Source organism: Dioscorea cayenensis, chromosome 20 (genome assembly GCF_009730915.1).
Source record: "Dioscorea cayenensis subsp. rotundata cultivar TDr96_F1 chromosome 20, TDr96_F1_v2_PseudoChromosome.rev07_lg8_w22 25.fasta, whole genome shotgun sequence".
Lineage (NCBI taxonomy): Eukaryota > Viridiplantae > Streptophyta > Magnoliopsida > Dioscoreales > Dioscoreaceae > Dioscorea > Dioscorea cayenensis.
The window spans coordinates 26,161,933-26,180,598 of record NC_052490.1 but is presented as its reverse complement, the minus strand read 5'-3'; the positions used below and the strand labels follow the sequence as shown (position 1 = coordinate 26,180,598).

General features: G+C 33.5%; 1 protein-coding gene across 1 annotated transcript; it reads left to right on the top strand.

Annotated features, from left to right (window-relative positions):
- Positions 1 to 6,407: 6,407 nt before the first annotated feature.
- LOC120251361 (cellulose synthase-like protein G3) lies at positions 6,408 to 10,127 on the top strand. The gene is made up of 6 exons (XM_039259898.1): positions 6,408 to 6,983; positions 8,166 to 8,312; positions 8,390 to 8,515; positions 8,600 to 9,037; positions 9,105 to 9,452; positions 9,530 to 10,127. Exons 1-6 carry the CDS (start codon positions 6,408 to 6,410, stop codon positions 10,082 to 10,084), a joined length of 2,190 nt encoding a protein of 729 aa, XP_039115832.1. The 3' UTR covers positions 10,085 to 10,127.
- Positions 10,128 to 18,666: the final 8,539 nt, after the last annotated feature.

Sequence of the window (18,666 nt, the reverse complement as noted above, 5' to 3'; positions counted from 1 at the left end):
CTTTTCTTGCTTCTACCAACGCCTTTTGGCTTTTCTTAAACAAGTACACTAGAGGAAGTTTCACCTTTTTCCTTCCTCCTATATTCTTTACTCAATAAGCTTTCCTTAACCATTTCGATGGTTAATTGCCTACTTGGTGCTGAGTATTAAGTGGCACCACAAGTGTTTCCCAGCTATCAGGCAATGAACAAAGAAGTAACAAAGCCTGCAACTTGTCTTCAAGAGGCATTTTCATATATATCACTTGGTTTACCAAACCTTAAAATCACTTGTGTGCTCTTTCATGCTCTTGTCATAAATGTACTTCAAGTTCACAAGTCTTATGATGGTCGTGGCCTTGTTTCTAAATGTATTCTTCTTATACATAGCTTCGAACTTCTTCTAAAGTGCATCAGCCTTCACTTCTTCAGAGATGTGATGAAATATATTTACATCCACCTATTGCCGACTTGTTACAACAGATTTTAGATGTAAAATTTCCCATTCATCATCACTCATCTTCTCTGGCTTTTGCTTTCCCATAACATATAAGAACAAATCCTTCACTATAAAAAAGTCTTGCATTTTTCTCTTCCAAATTGCATAGCTTGATAGAGTTAACTTTATCATCATACATGCATTTTGTCCTTCCATTTTAGATCACAAGAAATGCTTTTATCCAGCAAAAGCACTAATGCCACTTGTCGAGGTTCTTGGTATTGTAACAGTTGAAATTTTTATTGGAAGTTACTGCTCACAGTACTATAGCGTATATTGAGTGCACACCAACCTGCACACCCTTCTGCCAATCCTGTGCAGCCTCTTGTGCAGCGTGTAGTAGCTCGCATGCTCTTCTAGTGACATATTGTGGGCGTATACTAGATGTATGCAGGCAGACACTTGTAGGTGTATTACCTCTTTATGACTACACAACTCTTACAAATGCAGAACTAATCCCTCTTTGTGATTTAGAATGAAATAATGTCTTCTAAAGATGACAAAATACACATAATCAATGCAAGACACCAATTTAGCGTCGAAAATCCTTCAAATCGAGAGTAAAACCACAGAACTCCTTAGAGCCACTTAAAATGCTTCCACTATGTCGATTAATGGGTTTACAAAGGGTTTCTCTCTAGCTAACTAGAGGTATACAAACCACAATGACAAGAGCATTCAATGGGAGAAACTCTCAACAATACACATCATCATCTATCAAAGATGAATAACAATGACTTCAAGAAGGGTTTGAAGGAAATCAAACCGGTCGATTAGGAGGTTTGCTAGCAAGGTTGCTCTACCCAAAGTGTGGGCGAAATCTACCACCGATTTGCCATTTGATCTTCTTGCAAAGCTGAAGCCCTAACCCCTTTTCTCTCTTCCTCTTCTTCTTGGTTTCTTGTTTCTCCTTCTCTTTCTATTATTATACTCTCTTTCTCAAAGAATAAGAGTTTTACACACATTAATTTCTCATATGAAATTACCGTTTTTGCTCTTTCCCATCTATTAATTGACATAGCTTCTTTTTCATTTAAATGAGATAGCCCACTTTATTAGATATTGAGGCCCCAAATAAGGCAACACCCCAACACTTTTTTATGCAAAAATTATCACAATTCAGAAGCTGGAAGAAGAAGAAGATCAAGAAAAGGAGCCAGGAGTGAGAAAGAAGAATATTGATTTTATTAGAAAACTTCATAGCTTTTCCTTGCTAGTTCTTTGACTTCTTTTTATTACAAAAATGAACGACCATGATCAGACTAAAGCCGCAAGATCGGTAACTTATTAACAATGGAAACTCAAGATTTAATCATGTGATTGTTTTAACTAACATTGTCCGTTGTCTTGTTGATGTGGCCATGACTTTGGATGCTATATATGTCATCGAAACCATTTTAACTACGCATTGTTTCCCCCTTGATAGCTACACCCTATTAAGGTCTGCAAGTGTCTTCAAAACTCATAGGTTACACATTAAAAATCAAACTATAGCTTAAATGACAATTTGCTTAGTAAGTTTTTCTCCATTTATCCAAGGTATATGTGAGCCTTTTTATATTTTGCGGTTTGAATAATAGATTTGATCATCATAAAAATTTATTTCCCTCAATTGCCAATTTGCATCAGTTTATTTTGATTAGTAGGGTGATTTGTAATTTTTTAACTTTATTTTTTTTTACTAATAGGCAAAAAATCACCCCCATTTAAGGGATTGTTAAAGAGACAGACAAGTACGGAGATGCACCAGACAGTGGCTTACAGACCTAGGAAAATCTCTGCCATGTAACCTTGGAGGGTTGAAATTATTGTCTCTCTCACAGTAGACCCACACCTAGGACTATGAACATTACATGTACAGTAATGGAACCAAGTGTATAGTGCATGAACAATTCTGCCGGGAGAAGGATTTAAACTCTTGTCCTTCCCTTTTGCAGTCTTGTGTCATAGCATTGCAAAATTGATGATTAGTGATAATTTTAATTTTGACATATTAGTTCACAAAAAATTACATAATGTGACGAGATCATTATTTAGTCATTCATTTTGCTTGTTTGATAATTTTATGTGACAATACTTTAAATTGTCACATGATATTGTCACAAAAGGATTAGCTCCAAATGCACTCGTACTTTTAGTGACGGATTAAATATTAAGTGACAAATATAATACGTCATTAATATAATATTTTTTCATGACAAATTTTAAAATTTCTTGTTTTTAAACTAAATTTAAATAATGTTACTAATATTAACAATTCATCACATTTTATGATAGTTTGACACAACATTTAGTGATAAAAATGCATGTCATTAATGGTTATAAAATAGGTAAAATATGATAATTTTGTCACATAAAAGGTATCATTGTGTGACGAATATGTAAATTATCACATTAACCCTTTAGCGACGGAGCAAAGGCGACAAAATGTGGTGATGGCAACAAAGCGTCACAAAAATGTTTAGTGACAAAAATATATTATTTTATAACATTATCACATATATCAATAATTGACAAATTTGTTGTAGTGTTGGGCTATCCAATAATTAACTCTTAAAATAATTTTAATTAGTTCACTTTTGTAAATGATTTGCCCTAGCTCAGGTTTGTATCGTATGCCCTCCCCTCAATAGTTATTGACAAATTATATAAAATATTAATCTTATTACAAATATGAATTAGTATATTCTATCACAATGTTAACAATAAGATTATGATCCTTTTGAAAACAAGAGCTTGTTAGCATCTCGAATAAGCCCAATGCAAATTTGTTTATGATGATTTGGATTTGTTGATGACTAATTCATGGGGCATCAGATAATTTAATACCATGACAACCTATATAATACAGTGAAAGAATAACTTATCTCCCATTCTTTTTTATCCTTTTACTTTTATTCCATTTAACAAGATTCCAAACAACTTTAAATCAACTTCTTTCGAATAAGAATAGAGCATAAAATTTTATATGCAAAGTTACACTCTCTTTGTCAATTTACCAAGGTATATAATATTAGTATTTTTATTTGGGATAGAGAATGGTTCTATTTATTTTTTAAAAAATTATTCTTGTGACTTTGAAGACTTTCACAATATCTTCGAAAAAGTGCTCCATAATTAATTGATTTATTTTTATTTAATTTTCATTGGTCCCAAAGCAACCTTTGACTAAAAGTAAATGCTCAACATATTTACACACTTAATTATTTAATTAATGAGAATAAGATAATTTATTTAACTATAATAATTATAAAGCTGGACAATTATTTGCCTTAAATGCTCAAATGATGTAACGGGCTATTTATTTGAAGCTATACTTAATTGTTGAACTATCGAAATTTGTTCTCATATCCACACTAAAGCAAAAAAGAAAAGGTTTGTCCCACTTATGGTTCCCATTTTAGCATTTGCGATTTCAACATTATTCTCATGATTTGCAAGGTTTAAACCTAATATTAAGAGTAAGGGCTTTTGGTCCAACTGGTTCATGAAGAAGAAGAAGAATGTAGTTAATATTTTAGAAGCCCATGATTTGAAAATATTTAAACATGAGGATTCTAGGATGACTATGAAATATAGTTTTGATTTTCTTTTTTTTTTTGTGTATTTCTACAAGTGTTGGCGGAAGCTTTCCTTTGATAGTGAACCTAACTGAAGATCTTTCTTTGACTCTCCGAATTGATTGAGCTGTTATCAATTTTTTTTGAGTTTACTTTCATTTCCAACATTGTAGAGTCATTTAATCATTTTTTATTGTTATGTGTAACTCCAACAATTTTTTTATACTGTATGTCTTTGTCCTACCTTTAATATATTTTGGATGTGTTTATTTCAATTTTTTTGAAATGCATGGTCAAACATTATTCTCAATAATTCAAATATTGAGGTGGCATTCGTTACAGAGTTTCGAACATCTATATTTTTGCCTTGCATGGTTAAATCAAATATTTGATTTATTAAGTTTATCATTTGAATACTTAAATAGACAATTTAAGAGCCAACATTATTGTTTTACAATATTGTAAAAATATATTTTTAACTATCTAAATCAAACAATTATACATATTGTTTTTATCACTCCAATGATAAGTACTTTGAGAATTAATAAAGACAAAATAACAAATTAAAAAAATTAAAAATTAAAATATGTTTTTTTTTTCTAAAAAATTGGTGAGATTGAGGATTTTTCATCAATTATTAACAAAGTTGGATTGATTAATTTATTTTTTAATTGTGATACAAGTTTTTCCCCAGAGTTTTATAAAATTTAGAAAAAAGAATTATTATATCTTTTTTTTATTAAAATGTCAAAATTAAAATTTCAAAATTTCCTAAGGTATCTTTCCACATGCTATGCTTATCACCAAATTCAAAGAATGTGCTAGGTTTATTCTCATTCAAAGTTAGGAGGAGATTAATGCATCTCATTAACAAGTTGCTAATTTTAAATTAGAGATTCCATATCAACAAGTAGAATGTGGTCCCATAGTCTCATATAATTTAATGATAATTATATTTTAACTTATCTTTTTCGCTCTTCAAGAGCATTATTTCTTGACATTGGATTGGCTACCTTTTTCCCATTTTTTCAATGGGTACACCTACTTTGAAACTATATATAACTTTAATCATTAATATTAATTATAATGAACCTAAGTTATTTAAAGTACATTATTATATACTCGCTCCTGTCCCCATGCAAATATGGTTTAAGATTTTAACATGAAAACATTTAATAGATTGAATTATAAAAGTATTTGATTAAAATATTTATTTAAAAAGTACTTCCATTTATTATTTAATTAAAATGAGCAGAAAATAAGTCAAAAATTTGAAAAATTTATTTATTTATAAGACGACACTTATTTAGAATGTTTCTTAAAAAACATGGAAATTAATTATAACTCTCTGAAAGGTTTAAAAACATCCCAAACATACCCTCTAACATTTGAATTTACCAATCCTCATTTTTCTGAAAGTTATTTTTAAGTTAATGCAGCTCAATCCGTCAGTTTATTCTATTTTATAACATGTACTTCCCGTTTAAAATTATGAATTTTCACTTAAAATTATGTGTTTTTTTTTAAAAAACTTAGAGACAATCCTGTCAACATCAACTATTTGTCAACATTAGCATCCTTTTGTCAGTAAGGTCTGAAAAAAGAAGGACCATTTGGGAATATTTAAAGTCATGAAGTTTTTTTGTGAATACCTTAACTTCAAAAGGAATTATTTGTTCATTCCAAAAAAAAAAAAAAATTAGAGTAAATTTTTTTTACAATTACTAAACTTTAAGCTTTATCAATTGAATCTGAATGACTTACATTTACTCGTCCATGTTCTATCGAGACCACCGCTTAAGAGAACAGCTGACACGTATTGTTATCTAATAATCAATGCTGGAATCGAATGCGACAAATGTTTCTAGTTCGGTCAAAATATATATTTATCATTGGAAAGATATATAATGTTAAATTCTTTTTAAAATTATATTTCATGAAATAAAAAGTTTTTAATTTTTTTCCCTTATAAATAACCTTGTCCAAATCATTCACTTAAACCATCACAAAATATTCTCAAACTTTTTTAAAAAAAAAATACTAAACATTATAAACAATTCTCACTCTTTTTTTTAGAAACATAAGGTTGTAATTATAATTTCAAAATACTGAGAAAAAAAAAAAATTTTAACTTTGAATTTTTTAATTTAGAGAAAATCTTTGAAAAATCAATTCTAACATCCACCACTGGTTGTTGACAATCATTGACTTTAAAAAATCAAGTCCATTAAAAAAATTAATTAAAATTTAAAAAAAGGGCCAAATAATAATAATAATAATAATAATAAAAAAATTTTGCACTCCACCCCTGTTTCTCACTATATTAACAAACACAAACCCCCAACCATTCCTCTCAAATTTCTCTCAATCATGAGAAACGAAAAGAAGAAGAAAGCTCCCACGCTTCACTACTTCAATGAAGACCCTCTCATCCCTCTCAATCGCCTCCACATCCTCCTCTGCGCCACCGCCATCGCCGCCCTCCTCCACCGCCATCTCTTCTCCATTCTCTCCTCCCCCACCCCCATCTCCTCCTCCCTCCTTCTCCTCTCCGACGTCCTCCTCTCTTTCATGTGGGCCGTCACTCAGTCCTTCCGCTGGCGCCCAATCCACCGCGGCGAGCACCCCGAAACCCTCGCCCTCGCCGTCCCCGATCCTCTCCTCCCCAACCTCGACGTCTTCATCTGCACCGCCGATCCCTCCAAGGAGCCGCCGATCTGCGTCGCTAGCGCCGCCCTCTCCGCTCTCGCCTTCGACTACCCTTCCGATAAGCTCTCCGTCTTCGTCTCCGATGATGGCTGCTCCGACCTCACTCTCTTCGCCTTCATGGAGGCCGCTCGATTCGCTCGCCATTGGCTTCCTTTCTGCAAGGAGATGTGCGTTCTGGAGCGCTGTCCCGAGACCTTCTTCAACTCCACCGATGATCCCCGCTCCGACGAGATCAAGGTATTTCCTCTCCGCCATTGTCGCATTCTCTTCTTCTCAAGTGAAAACCTAGATCAGATCAAACACCTTCCAATTCATTCTTTATTTTTATTGCCATTTTCCATTATTAAAAAAAAAAAATCAAACTTTCTTTGTTTTTTTTTTCCAGAGTTTTATTAATTTTATTGATAATTTGTTATTTATTTATTTCTCGATTTTTGTTTTCTTTTCTAAGTGTGAACCAATTGATGTTCACTGCGTATCTCACCAATTAATATATATATATATTTATGGTAAGATGGTAAGAGTGTTGTCGGTGGGCGCTATGTTCCATCCGGATAATGCGCCCATCTCTGCTTTTACTTGTCCGTGCCTCTCAAATTTTTTTTATACATAATTCAACCAAAGAAAAGTTTTTCTAGTGTTTCCTGTTTATCCTCCGCTATCTGCTCCTGCATCCCCTTTATTTATTTATTTATTTATTTTTAAAAAGTTCGGAGATTTTTATAAAAGTTTGGAAAATTCTTTTTCCTTCTATTTATTTAACTATAATGGATTAAATAAAAGGATTTTTTTTTATTTTATAAATGCTTCCATTTATCTAGTAATTGTTATTTAGTAATAGTTGGGAAATAAATATAATGTTATATATATATATATATATTTATAAAGATTATATATTCTATTTTATTATCTATATAACTATCATATTTCTGTGTTATCAAAAAATAATAATAATAATAATAATAATTCTGTAATTCTATCCTTATCTGAAAGTTATAAATTTCGATAACTTTTTAAGTAAAGGATTTTTTTAATAATTTAATTTAATTTAATTTAATGCAATAAATCATAATTACAACGCCAACCTCATTTCTTCATATATATATTTGTATATGAAAGAAAAATTTACGTGGTTTTATGTGTAATTCTGAGTTTCTTCAGAGCTCTTTTTTAAAACAGAGAAAGGACAAATTATTTCCTAAATGAAACTCACGCCACTCATTTTTTCATTAGCATCTCTAATTAAAACCATATCTTTATGAACTATTGAACTATGCATTCTCTGCTTCTAATTAAATTCTTCTTCTTCCCTTTATTTTTATTTATTTATTTATCTATTAAATTACATGTTTGTTTTCTGTTTAATGTTTCAAACTCATGCTTGAGCTCATGTATAGTTTTCCCTTTCCACTGTGACAGTTGTTGTACCAAAGAATGAAAAAGAAGATTGAAAGTGTGATGGAGAAAGGTCAAGTTAGTGATGATCTATTTATCTCTGAAGAGGATCGTGCAATCTTCAAAAAGTGGAAAAACTTCACTCGCAGCAACCACCCTGCAGTTATTCAGGTCTCTTCACAATACTACTACTATCATTTGCTCAACTCTCTCTTTTACCAGTTTGAAACTTGAATCCTTTCAAACAGGTGTTGCTACAAAGCTCAAGAGACATGGACATCATGGGTAATCCATTGCCAAATCTGGTGTATGTATCTAGGGAGAAGAGCAGCACTTCTTTTCACCACTTCAAGGCTGGGGCTCTAAATGCTTTGGTACATCTGAATTCACAATCTCGTGTTAATTACTTGTCAATGTTGCTGCTGTAACTTTTCTACTTCTCCTTGCCATGTTTGTAGCTTCGTGTTTCTGGTGTTATGAGTAATGCTCCGGTTATCCTCACAATGGACTGTGACATGCATTGCAATGATCCCGGTGCTCCCCGAAGAGCAATGTGCTACTTTTTGGACCCTGAACTGTCACCAAAACTGGCATATGTTCAGTTTCCGCAACGTTTTCCCGGGGTGAACAAAAATGATATTTATGGTGGTGAGATCAAGAGGCTCTACCAAATCAATCCCCGAGGAATGGATGGTCTCAAAGGTCCTAACTATGTTGGCACTGGATGTTTTCACTCTAGACGTTCATTTTATGGTCCTCCATCTTCACCACCATCACTGCTTAATGATCTCAATGAGCAGACATCTGATACTCCATTGAGCTCAGAAGCAATTCTCAGGAAAGCACATGAAGTTGCAAGCTGCAAATATGAGGATGGCACAAAATGGGGCTCCACGGTACGCTTTCTAATGATATGCATGCATGGTTGTATTAAGATTTCTTATTGCTTTTTGCTTTGTTCAGATTGGCATGAGATATGGATCAATGTCGGAGGATTATCATACCGGCTACCGGTTGCACTGTGAAGGGTGGGAGTCAGTTTTCTGTGACCCCGAAAGGCCAGCATTCTTCTGCAAAATTCCAATCACCCTCAATGACGTACTTAGCCAGAACAAGAGATGGTGTTTGGGTGTCTTGGAGGTGTTCTTCTCTAAGCACAGCCCCATGATTTTTGGAGTCAGGAAAGTATCCTTTCTTATGGGTCTCTGCTATTCATATGATGGCTTCTGGACTAGTTGGTGCATTCCTATCTTAATCTATGGTCTTCTCCCTCAGCTAGCTCTCACCAATCAAATTCCTCTGTTCCCAAAGGTACAGTTTCATCTCGGATTGAAATAATTTTACAGTTACTCAATCTAATGCAACAGTGAATGTTTCTTGAATTGCAGGTTTCTGATCCATGGTTCTACTTGTATGCTTACCTCTTCTTGTCTGCCTATTGCCAAGACCTCATTGATTTCCTTGCATCAAAAGGGACATTCAACAGATGGTGGAGTGATCAAAGAATGTGGTTGATCAGAGGCATCACATCCTATCCGTTTGGAGCCACCCAATTTGCACTAAAACAAATCGGCATCCCCGCACCAGGATTCAATGTGACTAGCAAAATCATGCCAGATGAAGTCAGCAAAAGATACAAAGATGGTATATTCGAATTCGGTATCGTATCACCTTTCTTCGTATCACTAGGGACTGTGGCCATTATTAACATGTTTTCCTTGATCATTGGAATGGCAAATGCTGTGAGAAAGGAGAGAAGCTTTGATGAAATGTTTGTGCAGCTCTTCTTATCTGCATTTGTGGTGGTGAATTCTTGGCCAATCTATGAAGCAATGTTCTTGAGAAAAGATGGGGGTAGGATACCAAGGAGAGTCACAGGTATCTCAATTCTTTTAGCAGGAATTCTCTATTCCATTTCTTATTTCTTATTTCTTGTATACTGATTCTAGAATTTAATGCCATTTCTTAGTGATCGTTTAAGTGTTATTTTATTATCAAGCCTATTAAATGTTGATACCTCCACTGCGTTCTTGACTCAAATTGCAAATTTATGGTCAATTTAATTTGTTTGGTAGCTAACTAACATAAACTATACCAGACTTCATGATTTAACTGTACTTTTTCATGGGATTATGACTGAGATATCATCTGTTCCTTTTTTTTTTTTATAAAACTTTGTTGTGTAATAATTAGAAAACCAAATTTAGTAAGAGAACTCCAAGATAAAAACTATTGGATAAGGCTGAATATGGAACCATAGCATTAACATTACCGAAAGAACATGTTTATATTTCAGTTAAACATTTATTGGTTTTTTTTTTACTCTATCATTGACTTTCTTTTACTTCTTCTATCAACAAAAGAATACAAACATTAGCTTCAATTCAATCCGCTTGGATCATTGGTTTTCAAATAAGAACAGTTAGATGCTTATTTTATATAAAAAAACCTATTTAAAATTAAACAAATTAATTGACAAAAAATAGTATTTGGATATAATTTGGGATGAGTAGATATTTTTGTTTATTATTATTATTATTATTAACTCACTGTTGAATAAGAAATGCTTTCTTCTTTGTTCAAAAAATAAAAATAACACAATGCTGTAATGCAACTATGTATGGTAAATTTTAATGGTTTGAGTTAAAAATGATAGTTCAACATAATTAACTCAACTTCCTTTCACAAATACAATAATTAATAGGCATGTTTGTTAGTTTTCCAATGGTAATGTTTCTTAAATTAACACAGAACAACAACAATAATAATAATAAATTTCAATATTGGGTACTTTCCAAAGAAGACATTTTCTCAAGGTTGTGATTGAAATGAACAAGAAGAAAAGGTAATGCATTCAGTCTGCCCTCACTTGGGATCCGACCATGCTTGGCTATCAAATAAATACAAGTAGGATTCAATTAATGCACCACATCCCTCCAAGCTTTGTGAATAATCAAATAAATGAATTTATGGTGCAAATAACTATATGGCCACGTTTTAATCAGTTATTAGAAAAAACTTTTGATAAAATTTTATTTTACAACCAAAATAACGAACACTTTTGTAATAGTGTGGTCAGCTTTTCATTTCTTTCCTTACTCAAAGGCAACACAAAATAAGATTAAAAATAATATAAAAAAGGGAAAATTATTGTTTACCGCTCGATAATTTCAAAACTTCCCAAACAACCCCTGTGAGTTTTGCATACCTCAGACAGCCTTTCCTTTATTGTTTCACTTCCTTTTTACCCCATGCATTATGAAATTCCATCATTGCCCTTAAACCTTTTTGCATACATTTTTTTCATTCTTTTTTGCATTCCTTTTTGCATGTACTCATTTTTTAAATAGAGAACTTATTTTTTAAACAAAGAGTTCATTTCTTAAACAGAGAGCTCATTTCTTTAAACAGAAACCTCATTTGTTAAACAAAAAACTCATTTCTTAAACAGAAAACTCATTTCTTAAACAGAAACCTCATTTTTTTTAACATAAAACTCATTTTTTAAACAAAAACATTAATATTTAAACAGAAAAACAAATATTTACGTGATAAATTAATCCTGGATATAAAAACCAATTAATCTTGGCCACTCGTACATATTTAAATAGAAACAACGATATTTAAACACTTTTTTAAACGTAAACGCAATATATTAAATAGAAACATCGATAGTTAAACAAAAGACAAACAAGCATATAAGCAGAGAACTCATTTCTTAAACGAGAGCTTATTTTTTTAAGCAGAGACCTCATTTTTAAAGCGAAACCTCATTAAGTAGGGACATTGAGTATCTCATCGTCGCTGATCTCGCGTGAACGCTTGAGTGTTGAGTTCCAGATCTGGCGAGCGATCTTGAAGGTGGCCTGCTCGTGTGGGGTCTTAAAGGAGAAATCTTTGTCGGCGTTGGCGATCCGGTTGGCGACGTTCCTCGGCGGTCGGAGTGGTGAGGTCTTCGGTGGCGGCGTCGGATAAGAGCAGTGAACTTGAACGGAACCATTCTCGATTGCGGAGACCGCAACATGGATAGCAATAGGGTTAGGGTTAGGGGATCATTCCGGGGTTTTGGATCTATGGTGCCCTAAGTCGATGGCGAGGAGCGGAGGGAGGAAGCGGCGCCGATGAGGGTTCGATCTCGCCGTCTTTGTCTTTGTCTTCGTCTTCATCGTCTTCCCTGTCGTCGACCTCATCTCTTTCATCTTCTTCGTCGTCGACCTCGGGGAAGACCGCACGCTCCTCGTCGTCGAAGGAAGGCATCGAAAGGTTGCACCTTTTTCTCTGGCAAGATCGAGATCTAGATCGAGGTGGAGATCAAAATTCTAGGGTTCGAAATCCCATTTTTCATGCAACGTGACTGTGATTGTGAGCCGCATGCTTTGTCTCACTCGCCCGACTTAAGCGCAATAAAAGAGATTTTTGGGGGTGATAAATACACCCAAAAAAACTCATTTCTTAAACAGAGACCTCATTTTTTTAAACAAAAACCTCATTTCTTAAACAGAAAACTCATTTCTTAAACAGAGACCTCATTTTTTAAAAAAAAACCTCATTTCTTAGACAGAAAACTCATTTTTTAAACAGAAAACTCATTTTTTTTTAAATAGAAAACTTATTTTTTTAAAAAAACCTCATTTCTTAGACAGAAAACTCATTTTTTAAACAGAAAACTCATTTTTTAAACAGAAAACTCATTTTTTTTTAAATAGAAAACTTATTTTTTAAACAGGAAACTCATTTTTTAAACAGAACCTCATAACTCATATTTTAAATAGAAGCCTCATTTTTAAATAGAAACTCATTGCACCCAAGGGCATTATAGTTAAACCTTGTCACACTTGCCACAACTTCCCACGCAAGGGACAATTTCGTCCAAAAAATTCTAAATTAACTCAATCAATCACTGTTAGATGTTTGGGGGGTTTAAAAAATTATTGTATTCAAAAGGAAGGGGTTTTTATGGATAGCCAAATTTAAGGGGAGAATCTGTGCATATTGCAAATTTTGAGGGTGTTTTTAGCAATTTTCACTATAAAAAAATATTAAACAAAGTGCGATCATAAGCAATAATTTATGACAAAAATATATACTATGAGAGTTTTATAATAAAAGTGATGAAAGAAGATTACTGATTCTTGATATTTGAATAATAAAATTTGATTATATATATATGTCATGTTAGGTTGTAATATGATACTTTTTTATTTATACAATTCTATAAAATACATATAAAATAATTGTTATTTAATTTTTAAAATGATTTTAAAAGTATAGGAATACCAATAATGTTTAAATGGATAATCGTTTCGAAAAGTTTAAGTTATATATATTTATAAATTTATTCCACATGTTAACATAATAACCTTGGTTTTTTTTTAATGTTTTTTTTTATAAAGTGAATAATTTATATTCATTGAAAATAAAAAGAGTATTAAAGAGTTATAAAAAATCAAAACAATAAAGAGAACAACAAAAGCAGTCTACTAAAAGTGGAAACTAGCAACAACATAAAACACTAAAAGGAAGGGAAGTCACCGAAATAAGACCAGTGCACCCAGGGAGAAAGAGCTAAAACTCTGGCTCCTAACTAATATTTCTTCTATGTGTGATCACCTGAATCGGTATGGTTATCAAGGAACTCCAAGCTGCATTTTGCTATTGCAACTGAGTCTTCTAGCCTTGCCTTTTTGGCTTTCAAGGGTTGCATTGAACCATGACAAAAACATATAAATAATTTTCATGATAATAGTAGAGCACGAAGAACATTTATTATGAAAGATGTGTGTGTTTCTTTTTAGTCATATATTCCAAGTTATAGCCTTAATGAGTAAGTCACCTACCTCACTTAGAGAAAGAGAGAGGTAAGACCTCCATTAACTCACAACTTATGCAAGGTGCCCAGTGGATTTTTGGAAGCCTGAAAGTCTGGGTAAAGAAATACTAAGGGTGTGTTTGGTTGGCTTCTTTTGAGGCTGAAGTAACCAAAGTCATGACTTCAGCTTGACTTCCACGTGTTTGTTTCGCTGTAGTGATGAGGGAAGTGGCGATGTGACACTTCCGATTCACCCCCACTTCACCCATTCGACTTCTGAGAAAAAAACTAGGAAGTCACACTTCGGCATTTTTTTCTATTGCTCGTTGAAGTCTTCGCTTCCGCCCTGGCAACCCACGTGACCTCGCTATTATCACCGCATTTCCCTTCTTCAATTTTCGCTAGGGGTTTCCCAGCGTCTTCTCTCCTTCTTGCCCATACTCTTTCACTCGCCTTCTCTTGTATTCCTTCTCGTCTCTCTTGAGGAGGTCACTGTTTCTTCATCAGTTTGTTCTCTTCTCTTTGGAGGTTAGGAAGATAGCATCCTCTTCGCCGCGTCTGTTCCCTCGTCTTGTTGTTGTTAGAGGTTTTTCGGTTATTTTTTTGGGTTAAGGTTTCCATCATGCATGGTTTTCGAATCGATTTCTTATAATCCATGTGTAGGGTCTGTTCTTCATGTTGATGCCTTCTTTATATATATATATATATATATACTTTTTTGGATTGTGACTTTCCCTGCGCTCGGTTTTGTTGCCTGACCTTGGTTTGTTTTATTTTTTTGTTTTTACTTCAATTTTTTTGGTAAATAAATGGATTTACAGTCATTTATCTTTTGGCTTTTGTTGTTTTGTTATAGATCTGTTATAAATGAAGGGATTTACAGTCATTTATCTTTTGGTTATATATCTGTTATACATGAAGGGATTTACAGTTGTTTATCTTTTGCTACTTTTTTTTTTGTTATAGATCTGTGATAAATGAAGGGATGTATAGTTATTTATCTTTTGGTTTTTGTTGTTTTGTTATAGATCTGTGATAAATGAAGGGTTTTACAATCATTTATCATTGCTTTTTTGGATGTTTTGTTATAAATCTGTGATAAATAAACTGATTTACTGTCATTTATCTTTTGTTGATGATGTTTTATTATATATCTGTGGTAATTAAAGGGATTATAGTCATTTATCTTCTATTTATTTATGGTCTCTTGTAGCATCAATTATTTCTATTTTTTTTTTCCTTTTTTTTATTATGGGATAGTGATTTCTGTTCTTATTTCCTTGTTTACTATGTTTAAGCAAACATGTTCTTCTCACATGATCTACTTTGGCATGTTCTTCTTTCCTATATGATGACCATGACATGGATTTGTTGTGTTCCTTTTGTGCTCAAAATCCTTTTGTACATGGTTTTTTTTCCCTTCTGTTCAATGGATGTAATCTGTTATTTTTATTGGTTTATTTGCTTTTGATATGTGACAAGCTTTATGGTTGGGATGGGTTCTAAATTCTGCATTTCCTTTTTCTAGTTGATTTTCATATTGTTCAAATTTATGTTTTTTTATCCCTGTAGTTTTGCATATCATTTATGCTACTTCTATACAGAACATGAACACATTTCATACCATGTTTGCCATATAAATTTTGTTAGGATTTGCATTCTGGTTATGTATGCCAATTTTAATCTTACCGGGCATTATCTGTGATTAATAACTGCTGTTTTCATGTTTCTTGCTTATTGTGTATACATATGTGCTTATCTTACATATCAATTAGAATTGTGTATACATATCGGCTTATCTTACATATCAGTTAGAATTCTGTATACATATATGCTTATCTTACATATCAATTACAATTTTGTATACATATTTGCTTATCTTACATATCTGTTAGAATTGGGTTTACCCTTTCTCCTAGGCATTTATAGGTTATACACCACCTTCAGAATTCTGTATTTCTCAACTGTTTTTTGGATTCCATTCATCATGTGTATTTGTTATGTTTGCATGCTTGTTTTTTTTTTTTTTATACAAATTCCTCTCTAGGTCTAGCAACAATCTCCAGCTTCGATTGTGTGCATGTGAAATGATTGTTGCCATCTATTAACCATGTGAATTTGTGTGTGCATGTTTTTTTATACAAATGGCTCTCTAGTTCTGGTACTTAGTTTCATATTGATAGTTTACTGTTATGTCATGAAAGTTTAGTAGATCACATAAGAAAAGTGGATCATAATTTTCTCAAAAAATGTGTAGATGGATAGTTGAGCATTAGATGAGAGTGCGAGACCCCTTGTGGCACTTTTCCAATAGTGGATCATAATTGTCACATAAGAAAAGTGGATCATAATTTTCTCATAAAATGTGAAAAATCATTATAGGACATTGAAAGTACGATATATTGAAATTAAAAAAGTCAGAGATTTAAGCGGGGTAGGTTGGGATGATGATAACAAAATGATCACGTTGGACCCAATTGTCGCATACACATACACTGAGCTTGTATTATGATCCTTTCTTGTTTTTCTATTTGTTTGATTTTGTCTATCAGATAACTTATGTTGGTTGTGCAATTCTTGTCAAAAACAGGCCCATCCCGCTACGAAGCCCTTTGTCAACAAACCAATCGAGAGTTACAAAGGTTTGAAAATTATCTGCGGGGATGACAATGCAATAGGGTCATATATGGCGTCGTTTTATTCATATTTTGGAGATAAATATGGATCAGAGGACAATGAAATTGAGAATAACAAATCACCAAATGAACATGCAAACAGTGAGGGGGACGGTGATGGTAACTCTACCCCTTGTGGGCCTAGCTACCCTAGCCCTTCCACCTCTTCTGCATTTTGAGCACAGCGGGCCAAAAGAGTGAAAGACAATTCCATGATGGGAGAACTTGTGAATGTCATTGGGGAAATGGCTGCTGCAATTAGGTGCCCCACCCACTAGTCTGAGACTTTGTATGCCAAGGTAATGAAGGTTAAGGGCTTTAGTGAAAAAAACCCTCTAGGAGGTGTTCGATCACTTGTAGGAGAAAGAAAATGATGCCTGTAGGTTCATGGTGAAGAGAATTGATATGCGACAGGCTTGGGTTGAGAAGTTTCTAACCCGGAATGATTGATGCAAATGCAAGTTAGAATTCTGGTTGGGGAGGGTAATTGTCTGCTCTATGCATTATCTGCATCCATGACTATATTTTATTTCCTGCACCATGCATTACTTGCATTGCATGGATGATGATGAAAAACCATGAGTGCCCACTTTTGTTGCCTTTGCTGCACATTTTGACTTTGGGCCTCGTTTATCTTGCATGTTTCTCATATCTGTTGTGTCATTATTATCAATTATGGACTCTGCACTTATATACAGCTTTATATTGATGTTCATGTTTATTAGGTACCCTACCTCATGTGGATGCGGTTTTGTTTTTTAATATTATGCTGACCTTTTCATTAGATACCATGGCTCATGTGGATGTGGTTATATATATGTTGTTGTGCTGACCTTTTCATTTGTTGTTGTTTTCAATCTTTTGTTTACATTTGCTGTGGAAAGCTTTATTTACTATAGTGTTTTGTTATTTCTACTATATAGCTGACCTATTTTTCTTGTTCCTTTTAATTTTTTTTTGTATAACTCCATGTTGCAATTGCATGGTATTTATGTGTTATTTGAGCTAATTTGCAGCCTCTGTTCTCATATTGTGTGTATACTTCTTGCAGGATTTTGGTGTTATGGCGATGATGATGGCAATGTTTATCTGTTGCACTGAGGCAAGGGTTCCCTTATTGGCTATGGTTGTTGTTGTGTGTGAACACAGTCAAGCCTCTGGATGCTTTGGCGGGGCAATCCATTACAGCCATAGGCAAACAACTGACGTAAGATGGTTAGGAGAATGTTAATTGTTTGCCCGTAACCAAGGATGAGTATGGCAGGGCAGTGGGCATGCAATGACTCCACTACAGCCTACTCATTCCCAGTTAGGAGCAAGCAATGCATTGATGAGCATTGAGATGTGTTTGGTTTTATTTTTTCCCCTTATTCTTATTTTGTTTTCGGTATTCTGTAGGTGATGTTGGTGTTCACACATATATGTTGGAACCTTGAATGCCAATGAAGTGCCATATGCAGTTATTTGCCGCCTGAGCCATATTGAATGCCAATGAAAAACCCAACTACTGTCATCATTTCGGTGTTTCAGTGGATCAAGGCTATTCAAGCATCTTGTACGGCAATTGGATTTTGGAATCCACTTGTTGGGAGTAGTTGATTATTTGCTGGAGGTAGAGCTGAATATGCCGCTCATGCCTTCTTGTTCTTCTTGTTAGTAATTTTTTTCTTGTTCGTGCAATTGGCCACACTTGGGCTGCCCTTGTATTCTAAAATAGTGTAATCATGTAAAAAGAATGGGTATCCTTGTATTCTGAAATAGTTCAAATCATAATACAATCATTGGGATTTGTTAATCTTATGAAATATAATAACTGTGTCACTCTGGCTTTGGGATTTGTATGAATGTGCAGTTCTTTATAGTTGTATTTCAATTGTGATGTTGTAGTCCTTCTAATTAGCCATTGTATTGCATTGTGCTGCTCATTACAAGCAGGAAAAAGTAGACAAATGAGGTTTGGTTTCCATGGTTTGAATTATATATATTACTTGAAAGTACTTTCTTTGTAAACATTGCAAGTGGAACAAATAATTATTATTGC

Excerpts from the sequence above, each read along its gene's own strand:
- LOC120251361 (XM_039259898.1), top strand. The coding sequence starts at position 6,408 with ATGAGAAACGAAAAGAAGAAGAAAGCTCCCACGCTTCACTACTTCAAT. Across the intron at positions 6,984-8,165 it reads CCCGCTCCGACGAGATCAAG|TTGTTGTACCAAAGAATGAA; the intron begins GTATTTCCTCTC and ends CCACTGTGACAG. Across the intron at positions 8,313-8,389 it reads ACCACCCTGCAGTTATTCAG|GTGTTGCTACAAAGCTCAAG; the intron begins GTCTCTTCACAA and ends CCTTTCAAACAG.